The sequence below is a fragment of the Gallus gallus genome, chromosome 8 (assembly GCF_016699485.2).
Source record: "Gallus gallus isolate bGalGal1 chromosome 8, bGalGal1.mat.broiler.GRCg7b, whole genome shotgun sequence".
Taxonomy (NCBI): Eukaryota; Metazoa; Chordata; class Aves; order Galliformes; family Phasianidae; genus Gallus; species Gallus gallus.
Window position 1 is genome coordinate 24,876,011 of NC_052539.1, and position 16,106 is coordinate 24,892,116.

Consider the following 16,106-nt stretch of genomic DNA (forward strand, 5'->3'; position numbering starts at 1 on the left):
GTTTGAGTTGGAGTTCAGGAGATCCGTTAAGGCTTTTCAACCGCCCCTCTTCGCCCACCTCCCCCTGTCCACTCGCTGCTTCGCTTCCGTACCGCAAAGCAGACGCTCCCCATACTACAACCAGGGTTTCTTGTTATAAAATCACACCCAACATGCGGCTTGTGCATCCCCGCTGCGAGCCCCAGCGAGGGCACGAGTGGCTTTGCCACGAAAAAAGGAAGGGGCCAGCTGCGGGTTACCCAGACAGCCCTGCTTAGCAACTGGATTAATATTTACTTCCTGCCCGCAACGCAGGCCGATGGACAAAGGCGGTGCTCTGGCAGGGGGACCAGCACCGGGGCCGGCCACGGAACAAAGGGCACCTGCATGGCACGGCGGGCGTGTGGCCGTGGTGCTGAGGAAACGTCGGTGCAGTGTAGGTCTGTGCCCAGGTGGGAAGGGGGGAAAAACGGACCTTGCTTAAACGTTTCTGATGGCAAAACGTCCCAAGGAATAGCACAAACACTTCAGTTCTTTTCCCTGAGAGCTGCACTGCTGTTTGCCTTTGGAAAATTGATCCCCCCGTTTCTGGGGTGGTTATAAATGAGCTTCGGTGATGTCAACTGGGTTTGAGTCCGGCTGATCACTATACCAGCCCCTCCCCTAAGCTTTACGATGGACTTCATACCCAAAGCTACGCAACAGAGCTAGCACCCCTTCCTCTGCTCGTCCCAACAGCACCCCAAGGAAATCCCATGGGCAGGAGCCTGCTCCACGTTATTCTAAACCCAGAGCTCGGGCACTGTGACCCCACCGGACCCTGTGTCCCACCAGCAGTGGGGACAGCTCCACTCGCCCACCGTAACGCAGATGGGATGGATAAAACCACGTGCACCAGCTTCTGTTCTGCCCACTCAGCATCCGAGAGCTGCAAGCATCCTGCAGGACAGCATGGACTGGCTCTCCAAACAAGGAGCCTGTCTGTAAGAACTGACCCCTGCCTGTGCCCCCCATCCCGCACCCCACCGCGGGGCCAGGAGAGCAGGGCATCCCAAGCAGCCTTCCTGCAAAACCAGCAAAGGCCAGATCTGAGTGTTTTTACAGTTAATAAAAAGAAGTCCTGGCAGGAAAAATAAGCCTACCCATTCCAGGCTCTTTTTATACTTCAGACGGCAGCAAAAATAGAAAGAAGAGGGAGCGAACCCATTTCTCCCCCCTTCCATCCCCCCAAGTGGGTCAGCTATAAAAGTAAAACCAAATCTTAATCCAAGGCCATGAACATATTGCAGTTTCTCTGCAAAGCAGATGAATGTTCTTAATGCAAAAATATATAAGACCAAGCCCCCAACTGCAGCGAGCCCATTTGGAATTTCCTTTATTAAACCCTCTATCACGCAAAACGCTGCTCTCCAAAGGCGGCGAGCGGCGCAATAAAGCTGCCAAGGTGATATTTTATGGTTTCAAGAGATTTCCAGCACACCATAATCTCTTGCTGGGGAATCTCCTGCGGCAAGACAGATCCCAGGGAGCAAAGGGGACCGCGGGGATGCCATTGGTGAGGCGCGGGGTTGGCACCGCGCAACGAAGGCAGCAGCGGGCTCAGAACATGGCCAACAGAACCACCAGGAAGCCCGGTTTGGGTACGAAGAGTGCCTGGGTCTAATAAAACAAACACAGCTTTTATGCCTTTGTGATGAACTGAAGTATGCTGCACTCCTCCTCCCTCTGCAACAGGGAGCAGGAGGAGGAGGGCGATGCAGCCAAAGAAAATCTTTAAGCAAATGCACATTTTTCCACAAAACCACAGAATATTTTTCCGCGATAAACACCCCGAAATCTCACCTATGCATTCGCCGTGTAAGCGTGGATTTAACGTGCCTTGCACATGTGGCGCTTGGCAGGGCTCAATAATTAAAAACCCACAAGTGCCCTGAGCATATTGTAGGATGGGAGCCAAATTGGTCAGCCCTTGATGAATGATTTACAAGGCTGCGAAGTGACATTTTATTTCTTTTTATTCCCCTCCCTATCACCACCACTAAGGCAAACACCGAGGCACCTTTCCTCTTACTGGAGCAGTGCTGCAAAAACCCTGGGCTGTGCCAAGGAAGAGGGAAAAGGAGGCAATCGGAGCACCATGAACAAAATGCCCGAACCCAATGCTGTTCTCCCCAAACTCAAGGGCGCACACCCCAAACCCAAGCTGCTCACTCCAAACCCAAGGGTACATGCCCCAAATCCAAGCTGCTCACCCCAAACCCAAGGGTATGTGCCCCAAACCCAAGCTGCTCACCCCAAACCCAAGGGTACGTGCCCCAAACCCAAGCTGCTCACCCCAAACCCAAGGGTATGTGCCCCAAACCCAAGCTGCTCACCCCAAACCCAAGGGTATGTGCCCCAAACCCAAGCTGCTCACCCCAAACCCAAAGGCACATGCCCAAACTCAAGGGTGCAAGCCCCAAACCCAAAGGTGTGCACCACAAACTCATCGAACCCTTCAGTATCTAATTCCTGAAGAACCCTTCATACCCTCTTGGATTACTCCCACTGCTTTAGCTAAGAAACTTTCAAATGCGCTTCTCCCATTCACCCGCAGAACTCTGCTCCCTTCCACCAAACCAAACGTCTGCACGAAATGGGGCCCTGATGAGCAAAACCAAACCATGCATGCGATGCCTGGGAGAGTCCAAGCCCATCCCTGCTCCAGGGCTGGGCTTAGTGCTGGCATTTGGCTGGAAAAGGATCGAGCTAATTCACCTCGGCACAGGGGGGCCAGCATGCCTGCACATTCACATTTTATTAGATGGTTAATTTGCTCTGTGCTGGAAAGAAAACACAATTCCTAGGGCATGCATCTATAGATACATGTGTACATATACATATTTCCCACCTACATCGGATTTTTGCCCCTTTTTTTTGGTGTGATGACAATCTAGATCTCCACGTTTCGCTCCCAAACCTCAGTGCTCGGTTAACACAGCAACTCGGTACGCCAGCAGATGCCGTCTAAGCCTTTAAATCGCGCACTAATTGCACTAATTGAGCTAACAGTCTCTGTTTCGTCTCCCTACCCTGAGTCAACCAGCGTCTTCTGGTACTGCTGTAGAGATCCAAGCTGTTGACTGCAGTGTTATTTTGTCAGCCATTAAATGATTCATCAGAGTCATTAATTGATTTATTACTGCTGCCTGCAAGTATAGCTTTGCAAATAAAGAATGATGTAGGTCAGAAGGCAATAGAAATTGGACAAAACAACACAGCCAGGAGCTGGATACTTAAATTATCTGGAGGAGTCCACTCACGGCAGCCCACTGACATCGGGCTACAGGGGGAAGAAGCAGAGAAAAGGAGCGATGTGCTGTGCACACCCAGCACCACCTCCACCGGGACCTCACTGCCCTGGGGATGTGGTGGCGATGGGGAGGTGACGGCCATCACCACGCTGGGTGCCTTGCCATGGTGCCTCCCACCCGCAGGCAGCGTGTGCTGCAGTGGGATGCTGGGAGGATGGCTCTGACCGGACAGCACGTACATCTTGTGCAGTGATGTGGGAAGTGGAGGCAGGAAACAGCCCTTCCCAAAGTGGAGCGCAATCGCAGGCAGCGCATGAAATTCGTGTGCGCTAATGCAGGAATACGAAGCCTCGGGGCAGAAGGCTTTAAATCTTGGTTAGTTTTTTCAGCTAAAATCTATCTGGGATGTAAAAGGGCTATTAAAACAGTCTTATTTTCTTAACCTAATCCTTCGGAAGAAGCCAGGTTATTCAACTCTATTAATTGCATTTAACAGCGGAAGGGCAGGGAGGTGGCACAGCCACGCCGTGTGCCCTCCCTCTCCCATCCCAATGCCCCGAGCTGCTTCGTGCCACTCCAGCATCACCGCAGCGTGGGGACACCCAGCGACCCGCTGCCCCATGCTGGCCCAGCTCCACTCTTCCACGCCTGAGGAGGGATTACAGGGACGCATCCTGCTGGGACAAGGACCGGGGTTTCATTGACTTTTCCTGAATGCGGAGCTGAGCTCCGTGCTGGGCTCCAGGGCTTGGCAGGAGCGGGTGCTGTGTGAGCCCCTCCCGGCGCCCGCTGGCTGCGGCGGTTTCCTGCCCCCCCCCCGGCAGATTCAACCTGCGATCAGCATCCTCCCTGCGGCACCGCCCAGGCTGACGGCTGTGGGGCTGCTCAGACCCGACGTGGGCTGGGAGCACAGCAGAGCAGAGCGGGATCTGCAGGCAAGGTTTGCAGCGGTGGCCAAGAAGTTAGGATGCAGGAGCAACTCACATCTGCAGTCCCTCCACCCGCGTGTTCGCAGTGTGTGCTCTGTAAGCCCTGGCATGAGTGCAGCCCTCTGGTGCAAGCAGGCAGAGGTGGTGAGCACAGAGCTGTGAGCTGGTACCTACCCATCTGCTACTTCTTCTTTGGCGTGGAGGAAATAAACTAGCGTGCGGGTCAGGACTTAAGCAGGCCGTGTAAACAGGTACTACTGAATTAAATTGGACTCCAGTTAAGCCTTTTCATCTCATTAAAGCTGCCTTCATCTCACACGGCGAGGTTTTAAATTTAATAACCGGACAGTCCCACACCTCACCGTAACCTGATTAATGGGGGGACGGCAGCACAACGCCTGTGCCACGGGGGTGGCTGTCTGCACGTCCCCACCTTGGCGTGGCGGCAGCGTCTGAGCCGCATTGATGCAAAACCAAAAGCAGAAGCACGGCGGGGAGGCCAGGAGGACGCTGCTGGAGGTGGGGGCACCTGGGCATCCTCCCACGTTCCCAGCGATGCTTTACAAACGCAGTGCACCACATGGCCGTGTCCCTACAGGGATGGGAGGCACCGGCTCCACGGGCGCCAGCTCTCCGCGTTACGCAGCAGTGCTGCTTTACCACGTCCTGCGTAGGGCTGCTGCCTTCTAACCATGGATCTGTAACAGGTTGCTGCCTCCTTGGAGGAGCGCTTCAAAACTAAGCTGTGAGTGACAGCAAAATCGGTGCTTACGTGATTTTCCCAACTTTCCCTTCCTGCACCTCCCAGCACAGCGCGCTCCGGCACGTGCTGAGCAGCGGCGAGGCCAGATCTGCCTTAGTTGCAGCCGGTGAGCTGGTTGTGATGCCTCAAAGCGCACTGCCTGAGAGCACAGGGAAGGAGAGCAGCTGGAGAGAGCGCATGGGGCGACCGCTGTCCCCCGCCTCAAAAAGGAGAGAAACAAAACCCTACCCCGTATCTTCACATCTGAAGGCCACGCTTTAAAAAGACCAAAAAAAAAAAAAAAAAAAAAAGGCAAAATATTCAATGCCGTTCCAAGCTTATACAGGGCTTTTTTTTTTCCCCCCCTTGTAAAGGATAATCTGAGACAGCAGCTCCAACAGAGCAGCTCCAGCCACAAAACAATAGGATTTTAATCTCTTAAGTAGGCGGCCCCCTTATCCCCGGGAAGGAAACCCCTTCAGTCATTTACAAGTTTGTAAATAAGGATCTTGGTAGCATCTCGCGGACATCTGCTCCGCAATCCTGACAGTGTTACTGCTAACATTTACAAACATCCTTACGCAAACACACATCACTCTCTGCTGATCTTGCTTTATCTAAATATATCCCAAGGAAATAACTTGGCAGGGCCGCAAAATTTCACAGCAACCGAATTAAAGGGGAGAAGGGGGGAAAAAAAAGGGGGGGTGGGGGGAGAGGAAAGGGATAAAAGCGGGAGGTGCAGGAGGCTGAACACAGCCAGCCTTGGTCCTGTGTGTGTGCAGAAAGGTGATGAAGGGGAACTTGGGGGAAGTTCAGCAGCGGGCTCCTGGCCTTGTTGTGGGCTCACAGATCCTCCCCGCTGCCCCACGGATCGGCCGGACACCCCTAATTAGCTGCTGTAAATATGCAGGTATTAATTATTAGCCATTCCCCTCGAATAATCCCAGCAACAGACATGCCAAGCTCTTTTCCAGCAATCGATGCTACCCATTTGAGGGTCCACCTGCCAAAAAAGTTATATAAAATAATTATATAAATTTTTCATTAGATAATGCAATCGCTTCGGACTATTAATCTACCACCCATCCATCCGCACGGGCCGCTCGGCTCCTCCTGCAGCCACGCTGCTGCAGGGGGAAGCAATCCGTATCCTCTCCCACACCAAACACAAGGCTTCTTCCCATGGAAGGGAAGGGAAGGGAAGGGAAGGGAAGGGAAGGGAAGGGAAGGGAAGGGAAGGGAAGGGAAGGGAAGGGAAGGGAAGGGAAGGGAAGGGAAGGGAAGGGAAGGGAAGGGAAGGGAAGGGAAGGGAAGGGAAGGGAAGGGAAGGGAAGGGAAGGGAAGGGAAGGGAAGGGAAGGGAAGGGAAGGGAAGGGAAGGGAAGGGAAGGGAAGGGAAGGGAAGGGAAGGGAAGGGAAGGGAAGGGAAGGGAAGGGAAGGGAAGGGAAGAAGAGCCGGCAGTGACTCGCTGGAGTTTGCAGCGAAGTTGTGTGTCTTACACCAGATGGCCCAACGCTCCCCACATTGAGTTCTCCTATTCACCTGCCTTTGTAAAACCAGAATGAAGGAAAAAAAAAAAATAAGGAAAGCCACCCCCATCTGCTCCCAGGCCATGGGATTTGGGGAGAAAGAGAGGGATTTGGGGGCAGGCTCCTTCAAAGACACGTTTCAGCTCTAAGCCCATCGAGACAGGGACCAGCTCTTGTTTGTGACGTGCCACGCAGCTCTGACGCTATGTAAACACTAATAAAGCGAAAGCATGCCATGCAGCCTTAATTTCCCTTTAAACCAGGAGGCTGTTGGCTTTGGCAGATCGGCTCCTGTTTCACAGTGCCTATACAAATCGCTGCTTCTGTTTCTTCCCTGCCTTGTTATAGTTTGAAATTGCCAAGTAAATTTTGGAAGGCGTTTCGAGCAAGGCGAGATTTAAATCGGTTATTTAATTGAAAAAGAAAAAAAAAAAGGGCAGATAATCCGCAGCTCCAGAAAAACGCCACACCGCTGCACCAGGTGCACGTCAGAGCAGGGCTATGCCTCGTCCCAAGGATGTACCAACAACCAGCAGGGATGCTGCCAATCTCTAGGCTAGACAGCGCAGCACAACGTGCCTGCAGGGCATCCAGCACACAGGAGCGACTGCCACATGAAAGACGGGTGGTACATATTGGACATATTTGCAATGCGTTCTTATTTCTGGCGCTTTGCATTCCAACTGGCTGATCTTATCCACGAGGCCCGGGCACCGCAACGCAGCTTTAGCTGAACACCAAGAGATACACGAGAGGTTGGGTTGGAAGGGCACCTAACCCTGACCCACACCCCCTCGCAGCACTGCCGGTGGTGTTCTATTTGTGTGTGTGGTTTAGCAGGAAACGACGTCACCTCCACCAAAGCCAGCCGCTTCCACGGCTGGGAGGCGGGACGCCCCCCCATCACAAAGCAGGACGGCCCCGCGTGCCAACCCGACTTTGTGCATTATCTCCTGCCACGGGGAAAGGGGAAATTAATGCAAATACTATGGACATTCTCCCATTCTTGTCGTGCATTTGAATGCCAAAATATCACATTTGCTTAAGCCTATTTTACTGCTAGCAGCTGGCTGTTATTATTCCCCAACACCAAAGGCAAGGGCGAGAGAGTCGGTCCCGAGCAGGTGAACGCCATCTGCCCGTCCCCGACAAGATGCCCGCTTCACTAAGACAAAAAGCCGACAGCTCAGCAGTGATGCCGTGCAGAGCCAGGGGCTGAACTCAGCGGTCCTCGTGGGTCCCCTCCAACCCCCACCAGCAGCACCCCAGAGCACCCCAAAGCTGTATTTGGGCTGCGTACCCATCCCGCTCCTCCAGCACATCCCACCCCGAGACGCTCCCCTGCAGCAGGACCCCAGCAGGGCACACCCCCACGTTTTCAAAGGGAAGCTCACCAAAAAAACCCCATCTTCAAACCAAGACGAGCATAACTGCCCATCTCTGTTTTCTCCCCCATTGTTAACGGCAGAGTTTGTTTGTTATAGTTATTCGTAGGGGCTGCCCCAAAAAATACTGTTTCCCAGGTCCAGTAATTGCTCGAGGCGTTTGGAAATTAATAGAGCAGCTCGAGTGGAGGACAGGAGGAGTAAATCTGACGTAAGCTGCCGTGTAATTCAGCACGGCGTGCGCTCACGGGTGGCTTTCTTCACACCCGGCGGAGCCAGAGGCTAATGGAGCCTGGAGGCTGCTCGGCTCCCCAGCACCAGCACGGAGGGGTTTTCCAGGTGAAGCAAAAGCATTTCATCTGCAGAGCGTTTGTAACTATGTTAGGTGTGCTCTGCAGGAGGATACAAGGCGTGCGGCCCTGGGATGGAGGTGGAATTCGGCATATCAATCTATGAAGGGAAAGGCGGTACATTCTCATCCGTGTACCAAAAACACACCAGGATACCGAGGACCGATAATTACGGTCTTTCCTAGCTGCTCTTAGCCAAGGACAGCTTGTTTTCCCTTCTAGGGGAGGGGAGGAAGAGATGTTACACGCCAGCAGAGCTCCCAGCCCAGCATACCCAATGTGGACCGGATGCCTCCAGGCCTGCTGGGAAGGGGTTCTGATAGAAGTACCTTTTGCTCATCAGTCACTCTATTTCTGAGTGCTCACAGAACACTTTGGTGGGATGGAACTCCAAGCTGTGTTTCCCTTACAGCTTACAAAATGTAATTATTGCACTTCTAAGAGCAACTCTCTCCATCCGAAGGTGGTTAATAGAGCCTCTCCATTTATAAACTGGGAGCTTTCTGAAGCAGGCACTGGAGGAGGTACCCTATAAAACCAGTGTGCAAACCCCTGCTCCTTGACCCAACCATAAACTATTACGTGAGGCAGGAAAATGTAAAGTCTTGGGAGCATAAGAAAAAGCGTGCTGCTGGCTTTCAGGCAGCAGAAGGGGGAGGAACGATGAGAAAATGCTGGGTATCGCTGCAAGGTCTTATGTAGAGTTAAGAAAATCCTGCTGCAGAGTGGGTGGGCAGAGGGTCCATCAGATTAATGGGGATGAGGGGCTGGGGTGAGCCCAGCTGCTCCCAGGGATGAGGATGATGGATGGGGTGGTGATGGAGATGGGAGCTGCGCCCACAAGCGAGCGGCGATTTGGTAAGGATGGAGATCTGATGGCCACGAGCTGCTGGTGGAAGATTCCCGCTTGGGTTCTCTCCCCCATTTTGACACACTGTCTGACTGCCATAAAGAAGAGCTGTTCCTCTGCATCACGTCCTGGGAAAACTTCTGCCAGCCGCAGCAAGGAAGTGACATCAGGGCCGAGGGGCTTTTGTGCGCGCAGCCCCCCGCCAAGCCGCACAAAGAGCCAGGAGCTTTCTAAAGGCTCCCGTGGCAGGGAAGGGCCTCTCCGTCTTCCCCCAGGCTCCAGCTTTTGTATGGCCCTCAGATCCATCAGATCTGCTCGGAGCCTCTTCTGCCTACAGTGGCTGCCGATTTTACCTCCGGGTGAAAGCGGGGAGGAAGGAGGGGGCAGCGTGGGGGCACGGGGAGGGCTGGGAGAAACAACAGGACGCACTCGGAGGATAGATAGGAGACGGCTTGAAAAAAGTGCATCGCCGAGGAGACGCTGGGGGCTCTGCCAAAGAGAAAAAAGTGTCTTCCCACTTGCAAAACAAGAGTTAATTATAGAAAAAAAAAAAAAAAGGGGGTGGGGGGAAGGAGAAAAAAAAAAAAAAGAAAGCAAAAGGAAGAGGAAAGCGTTAAAACCATCTGTGCCACAGGGAAGAGCCGGGGCCGCGTGCGCAGGCGGCAGCGCCAACAGCTGTGCCGGAGCCGCCGGCACCGCAGGGACCAGGAGCAGCACGGGTCCCTTCCCTTCCTGCCCCGTTGGCAGGGCCACGGCACGGCGTCCCCCGGCCCACCTCGCCCCGTGGTAACCGCTGCACAAATATTTACCTAGCTGGTTTTTAAACAGAACCGAAAAGCCAGAGAGTTTAAAGTCCACGTCCCGAACTGCTCCGGTCTCGCTCTCGCCTCGCGGTTGCGTTACCGCCGCCCGCGCTCCTGGCTCTTACAGAAATTCCTAGCAACTGGCTGAAATAGCACTCGTGGTTCCTAAAGGAACCAGCCAAGCAATTAAGAGCTCGTGTGATGTCGGCAGCCCGGTGCTACTGGATTTTGGAGGAGAGCGACTGCTCCTCCAGCATCCTGAGCGCACGGTGGGTACCGCGCCAGCAATGGAAAACCCGCACGATGCTCTCCCCTTTGGGGGAATGACTTTTTGGCACGTGACTGTGCTGGAAGAGGAGCTGGAAGGGCCTGTGAGAGCTGGAGAGACCGGCGCGGAGCCACGGCAGGATGGGCAGCAGCACCACTGCTGTGCCATGTGGTAGCGGGGCCGAACGATGCCTGAGTCACACAACCAGTTCGTTGCAGAGGAGACCTCATGCTGATGAGCTCGCATATAGATTCACCGCAGAAAATAATTAGCCATAATTAAGGGCTTCTGGTTTATGGCTCAAACAATTGTTTAAACAGCAGAGCCCTGTTCAAATTAAGTTCAGGACTTGCCAATAAATATTTCTTTACTGTGTTACAGCTTAGTTTCAAACTCCTGCTCCAAGCAGCCAGCCCTTGCTGCAGAGGGACCAACACTGCTTTTCCTGCAAGGAAGCACAGAGTCATTGCAGACACGCGAGCTGCTTGGCTGGACACAGCCAACATACTGGGGGCAAGAGGGAGGAGAGGAGGAAAACGGCAGGAAAAAACCTGCTGGGGGCTGGAGAAAACACCAGCAGATGAACCACGGTAGAGTACAATGGTTTAGGGTGGTGACTGCAGCAATGGAGCTGTGCTCACCGCTCTGACGGGCACCTGAGATGTTCGGCACAGAATGGCAATGCCTTATTCAGATTCCTTAATAACTGGGAGATGCAGACAGTGAGGAGAGCAGCCCTACCACTCTCAGATAGACAAGTACTTTGGCTCAAAGAGCAGAAGCAGCTTCGAGCCCCACCACGCAGTATCCACCACTGCACGTCCTCTTGCTCCCGCCCCACCTGCAGCGCTCTCCCTATAGAGAACATATGGCACGTCGCACGTAATTAGAGACATAACGAGCAGAAATAATAAGCAAGTTTGGTTTCTCCTTCACCACGTGCTGCTCTTAGAAAGCTATCGCTCCTCAATCTTCCAGACAAAGTCCAAAACATCACACTAGAAGGAGTTCTTCAACACTCATCTATGGGAGCCCCAAACAGTGAGCTCCTCCTGTCCCTTCCCCACAAAATACCCCATTCCCAAATTTGCAGCAACACACAAGTATTTCCTATCATCTGACCAGAGAAGTCAATTCCAACTAAGTTCAAGACCGCCCCTCTTGTGCCAGCTCATAGGTTTTGCATTTTGGGAAGACAGGGCAAAACAGAGTTAAATGCGAAGATCAATATTCATATTGAGACAGCTTCTAATAGGTTTCAGTTGGTTAAGTAGCTTTGAGATTTTTGCCTTGAAATGCCACGCTGCAGGCACAGCCGTACACTGTCCAGATGCACTCTGAGGGTAATTTATAGAACTGTGCTCTCTGGAGTAAAGAGCCATTGAGGGAAATATCAGGTTAGTAGGGTAGCTAGAAGAAAGCTGGTCTGGGTGCAAACCTGGAAGCTGCTTCACAAAGCGTGAACCACAAGGGTTTTTTTCCCCTTTTTCTACTAAAATCAGCTCTATTAACCCTACGTAGATGGGGAGGGATCTGTAGGTGTGCCACCGTCCATAGGGAGCCGAAGCCAAAGGTCCTGCAGCCCTGAGCAAGGCAAAGCCACCACTGACTAAAGCCTGAGACGTTGGGCAGCCTCAGCTCTTTGCACCCACAGCCCCTGCAGGAGGTGGCTCCTGGCGCCACTGCTCCTTTGGGAGAAGCCTGGCTGTAGGGATGGATGGAGCACACAGAGCAACTCCAGGGCCAGAGATGCTCTGCCTCGGGCAGGCGAAGCACAGTGATTTAGCACCTCAGAACTAGCATCTACAGAACGCCTGTAAATCTGCCCAGCGAGGACGTTTCCCGAGAGCTGTTTTTAAGATGGATTACCTGAAGTCAGGCCAAATTGGTCTCACCAGTTCGGCCCAGCACAGAGGAGCCGGGTACAGGGCAGGGGAATACCACGGATGGGAAGGCCACTGGCAAATGGAGATACATGGATGGCAAAGCCACTCTGCAAGGCTGGAGCAAGGCTCGCAGCCAGTGAAGAGAAGAAAGCTCTGAAACCCCTGGAAACAAATCCATGAGTCCACTTAGGCCCTGGGAGCATCCTCCTGCTTGCTGCTGAGCCCAAGGGGAGCACCAGCACCGGTGGCTGGGGCTTGTCACAAGCGTCATCTAGGAGTGCTGTGGGAAGCAGATAGAGAAAACGACCGTACCATAAACCAACTCAACTTTATGACATGAACGTTTTAAGACGTAGCAAGAGCCTTTGTACTGTGGACATAACTGCAATATATCAGCTAGTGATCACTTACACCAAGATCTAGCACTCTAGATTTTGCAGCAAAGGCTGACTTAAAGGCCCATATCAAATACATTATGATACCACCGTTTCCTGTTACCCATGCTGATGATTCAATTAATTCAAAAACAGCAGTGAAACTTAATTTCTCCATTAACCCTGCAGTCCCCAGCAAGAGTGGACAGGGGACAGAGCAGCAGCCTGCCCAGGTTTGTCTGGGCCTGAGGGAGCGGAAGGGAACACAGATACGAGAGAAGCGAGGCGTGGGGAAACCCTGGGCAGCACGAGGTCTTTTCTAACCCCTCTGCAGGAACAGCAGGAAAGATGGGATAGGGACCAGGCGAAGGACTGCGGGATGGCATCTTTGAGGTGTTTTAGCCTAAAAACGCTCCGGCACAAACAACTCGCTCTTCAGCTTCCACTTTCTTTGCACTAGCGTCGCTCAAATTAAGCTGGGAAAAAACCAAACACGATACAGAGCACAAGATGCCCCGGATGCCCCTATCCTCCCCACCAGCCTTGACCTGCTGCCCGTGGATCGAGCAAAGGACAGCAATAACAACACGAACACGAGCAAGGCGACTGAGCCACAATGGGATGCGCAGCCTCCTGCTGCCAGCATCCATCCCTCCTGTCTGCCGCAGAGCCACGGGAGCCTGCCCAGGTCTCGCCTCGCAGGCATCAGTAGGGCTAAGGGTTAACGGAGTCCATCGGAAGGAGCGTGAACTCAATGAAGGCAAGCTGTTCTTTTAGGGGGGGATGGGGGAAAAGGTTGCCCTTTCAATATCTGCATTAATGGTTTCCATAAAGCGACCGCCTTCCGGATGGCCGAGCGCGCGTCCGTCCGCCTCCGTCCTCGGGTCAGGCAGGGCTCACCCGTGTCTTCCTGGGGCCGCGGAGCTCGCTGTGGAGGAACAGGCAGAAGTGCCACGGCCGCCTGGCAAGCTTCCCTCCTTGACACGCAGCCGGAGAAGAATAGTCAGCCTAACCAGAGCCCTCCCATCTGCTTTTGTTTTCCAACGTGTGCTTCAGTCCCGGGCTCCGCTAAGCCCCTGAAGTCAGCGGGCATCTGTTCTCCTCCACCCATCGCAATCTGCCAGAGACTGCCACTCTGACAGCCATCAATCACGCCGTAATGTGCTGACCACAAGACCCAGTGGGACATAATTTTCAAGTCAAATGCAGCAGTTAGCATAAAATAAAGCAGTGCCCTGTTTTTATGATTCTGCAGCTGCAGCTAGGGACTCTGTACGCAACAAAAGTGAGGGGGAAAAAAGGCACAGGAAAATGGCAATTCTACTCTTCTGAGTCATAACAATTATGACGTTGTGATAAGAAACGTTTTCTATGAATTTTTAAGTACCAGTAATCCTGTTTTGCAATTGTCCCCTGGGAACAAGGCGACAGATTGAATGGGGCTGACAGTTATTTCCATCCTGACAAACACGGCTCCGACTCTCCGTCTCCTCCCTCGCCCTCCCTGCGCAACGCTCGGCGCAGAACTTCCCGGCCCCTTTCCAGCACAGCCTCGCGGACCCCGAGGAGCAGCGCTGCGTGGGGCTCTGCTCAGCAGCACAGCCTGACAGCCAGAAGGGCCAACGGGGCCTCGGGGAGCTGCAGGACCGGAGCAGAGGGGGCTGAGGGGAGCCCTCATGGGTGGCTACAGCTCCTCAATGGGAGCGGAGCTCTGCTCCTCGGGGATGGTGACACGGCCTGAGGGAACGGCACGGAGCTCAGGGGAGCTCAGGGAGTGCTGGGACGCCACTCTCAGCCATAGGGTTCAGGTGGTCCCACGTGGAGCCAGGAGCTGCTCCTTCCAATTCAGGACATTGCATGGCTCTACGATGAGCTGCTCTCCGTGCCCTCTTGCACCCAGCAGCCCCGCAGAAGCAGAGCTGTCCACCCAGCACGAGCCAGACCCAAAGTCCGTATTTATTCGTACACCCACAGAGCTGCCTTCAGCTGTGCACATGGGGAGGAACGGAGCGAAGTCCCTTTCGTGCAAACGCACACAAGCTTTCCTTCACCAGAGCTGCAGCTCTGAGTTACGAGGAGAGGGAGACGCTTCGGACACCTCTACTCCATCCAGGGCAGCCGCCCTCCCCAGTCCTGGGAAGATGGCAGGCACCGAGCCGGGGACAGCGCTGCTCCTCCACTCAGATTGCTTAAAAACACAGCCAGCCACCCTAAAACCCCACAGATTTACCTCCCTGACATGGAGATGGACCACAAAAGAACGCAGGAAAGGCGCCTCCTCATCACAGTACTTTAAAGCGGGAACAAAATCAGCTCCTTTGCAAAACGCGCACCAGCATCAGAATCAGCGCACGCCAATGACTTTGTTTTGCAGGGAACCAGATAAATAATGGATGATGAAGGAGAGCTGCCTCAGCTCTGCTCTGGGCAGCCCTTCCCCATGCACTCAGCTTGCAGCCCTGGGGCAGGCACCAGCCCTGGCCCCCACACCCCGACGCAGTGATGGAGCCCTCTCCAGCAGCAGCCACAAAGAACTCAAAGACGCATCCATAAGAACCCAATAAAAAGGAACAACTAAGTTTCCCCATCCCTCCCTGCACTCAGACCCATTGCAGATCCAGGACAACACCAACACTCGTCACCCCCCCCCCGTGCAAATAGGGCCTGTGCTCCCCGCTCACCTACAAAGGAAGCCTGGGCCTTTAAGTGTTATATAGCCAGAAGACATTAAAAACAGCCTGTCAATTTAGATGCAAATTTATTTTAGATGCGACAGAGGGCTTACAAAAGAAGGTGCACTATATGCTGTTTTCTTCTGCTAACACTATTGTGATGTGGCTCCCAAGTGTATTAGAGCGTATTAGGATGGGTGACTGGGTAGCTCGTGGGATTGGTAATGGGATACTGAGACTTTCACCTCCAGGTCAACCTCCGGTGCAAATCCAGCCCGGCTCAGCAGCGATGGGAAGCCTTCACAGCCCCCAGGCTGCCCAAGTTCAGAGCGAGGCTGGTGCACAAGCGTGCTCAGAACCACCATCACCCCCTTTTCACCAGGCAGCTCCACACCCTGTCTCACTGCGCTCATCCACACCCTTCCAAGCAAGTCACCCCACGTTCTGCATCCCTTCCTTCCTGCTTTGTTTCCCTTTGCCTTCCCCCAGCCCAGCACCCAGAGATGCTGCCTGCAGAGGAGCCGTGCTTCCCCGCCTGTCACCATTCCAAGCATTTCGGAAACGAGCGAGGCTGGTAACAAGAACAAAACCTCTCATTTGCTTGGGCTTTGATTACACAGAGGTACGAAGTGTATCACAGAAACTGCCTGACAGGAGTTTTATTTAGGTCTTATTAATCTTACCAAAACATCCGCCGTGCTCTCTCTGCTTCCGGGCGAGGCAGATGTGTGTGCAGGACACACAGACACATGGCAGTGCACCCCCAGCAGAGAGCCCCACACAGCCCCACTCCTGGGGCAGCCACAGCCATTTCTGCACCAAGTTTGGCTCTGGCCGCTCTGGCCAACGGCGAGCATCTCTTTAATCAATTCAAATCACATTTTCTGGAGATAAGTGTCACACCCTCAGCTGCCAATGAGCAGCAAGCTGGACAGCAGCAAAACACCCCATGCACTGCAAAGTCACTGTGTAAGCTTGCAGGGTGATTATTTATAGCGTTCCCCTCTGCAAAGCCCCCAAATAATAGTTCCAACCCAATTACC

The 16,106-nt window shown here is 53.5% G+C and overlaps 1 protein-coding gene across 17 annotated transcripts in view; it reads right to left on the reverse strand.

The window, feature by feature from the left end:
- The window catches only part of SSBP3 (single stranded DNA binding protein 3), a 51,210-nt gene that overhangs the window by 17,615 nt on the left and 17,489 nt on the right, over positions 1 to 16,106 (reverse strand). For 2 of the 17 annotated variants that reach the window (XM_046944248.1, XM_046944246.1), the window contains exon 1: positions 13,292 to 13,899. The exons of 13 other annotated variants lie outside the window; for them this stretch is intronic. Coding sequence is in view for 2 of the 4 variants with exons in the window: in XM_046944244.1 (XP_046800200.1) it covers positions 93 to 167 (75 nt within the window). In the remaining 2 variants the exon portion in view is untranslated. Of the gene's footprint in view, positions 1 to 92; positions 5,882 to 13,291; positions 13,900 to 16,106 lie in introns of those variants that run through there. 2 more of the 17 variants (XM_046944244.1, XM_046944243.1) reach the window with 1 other exon arrangement.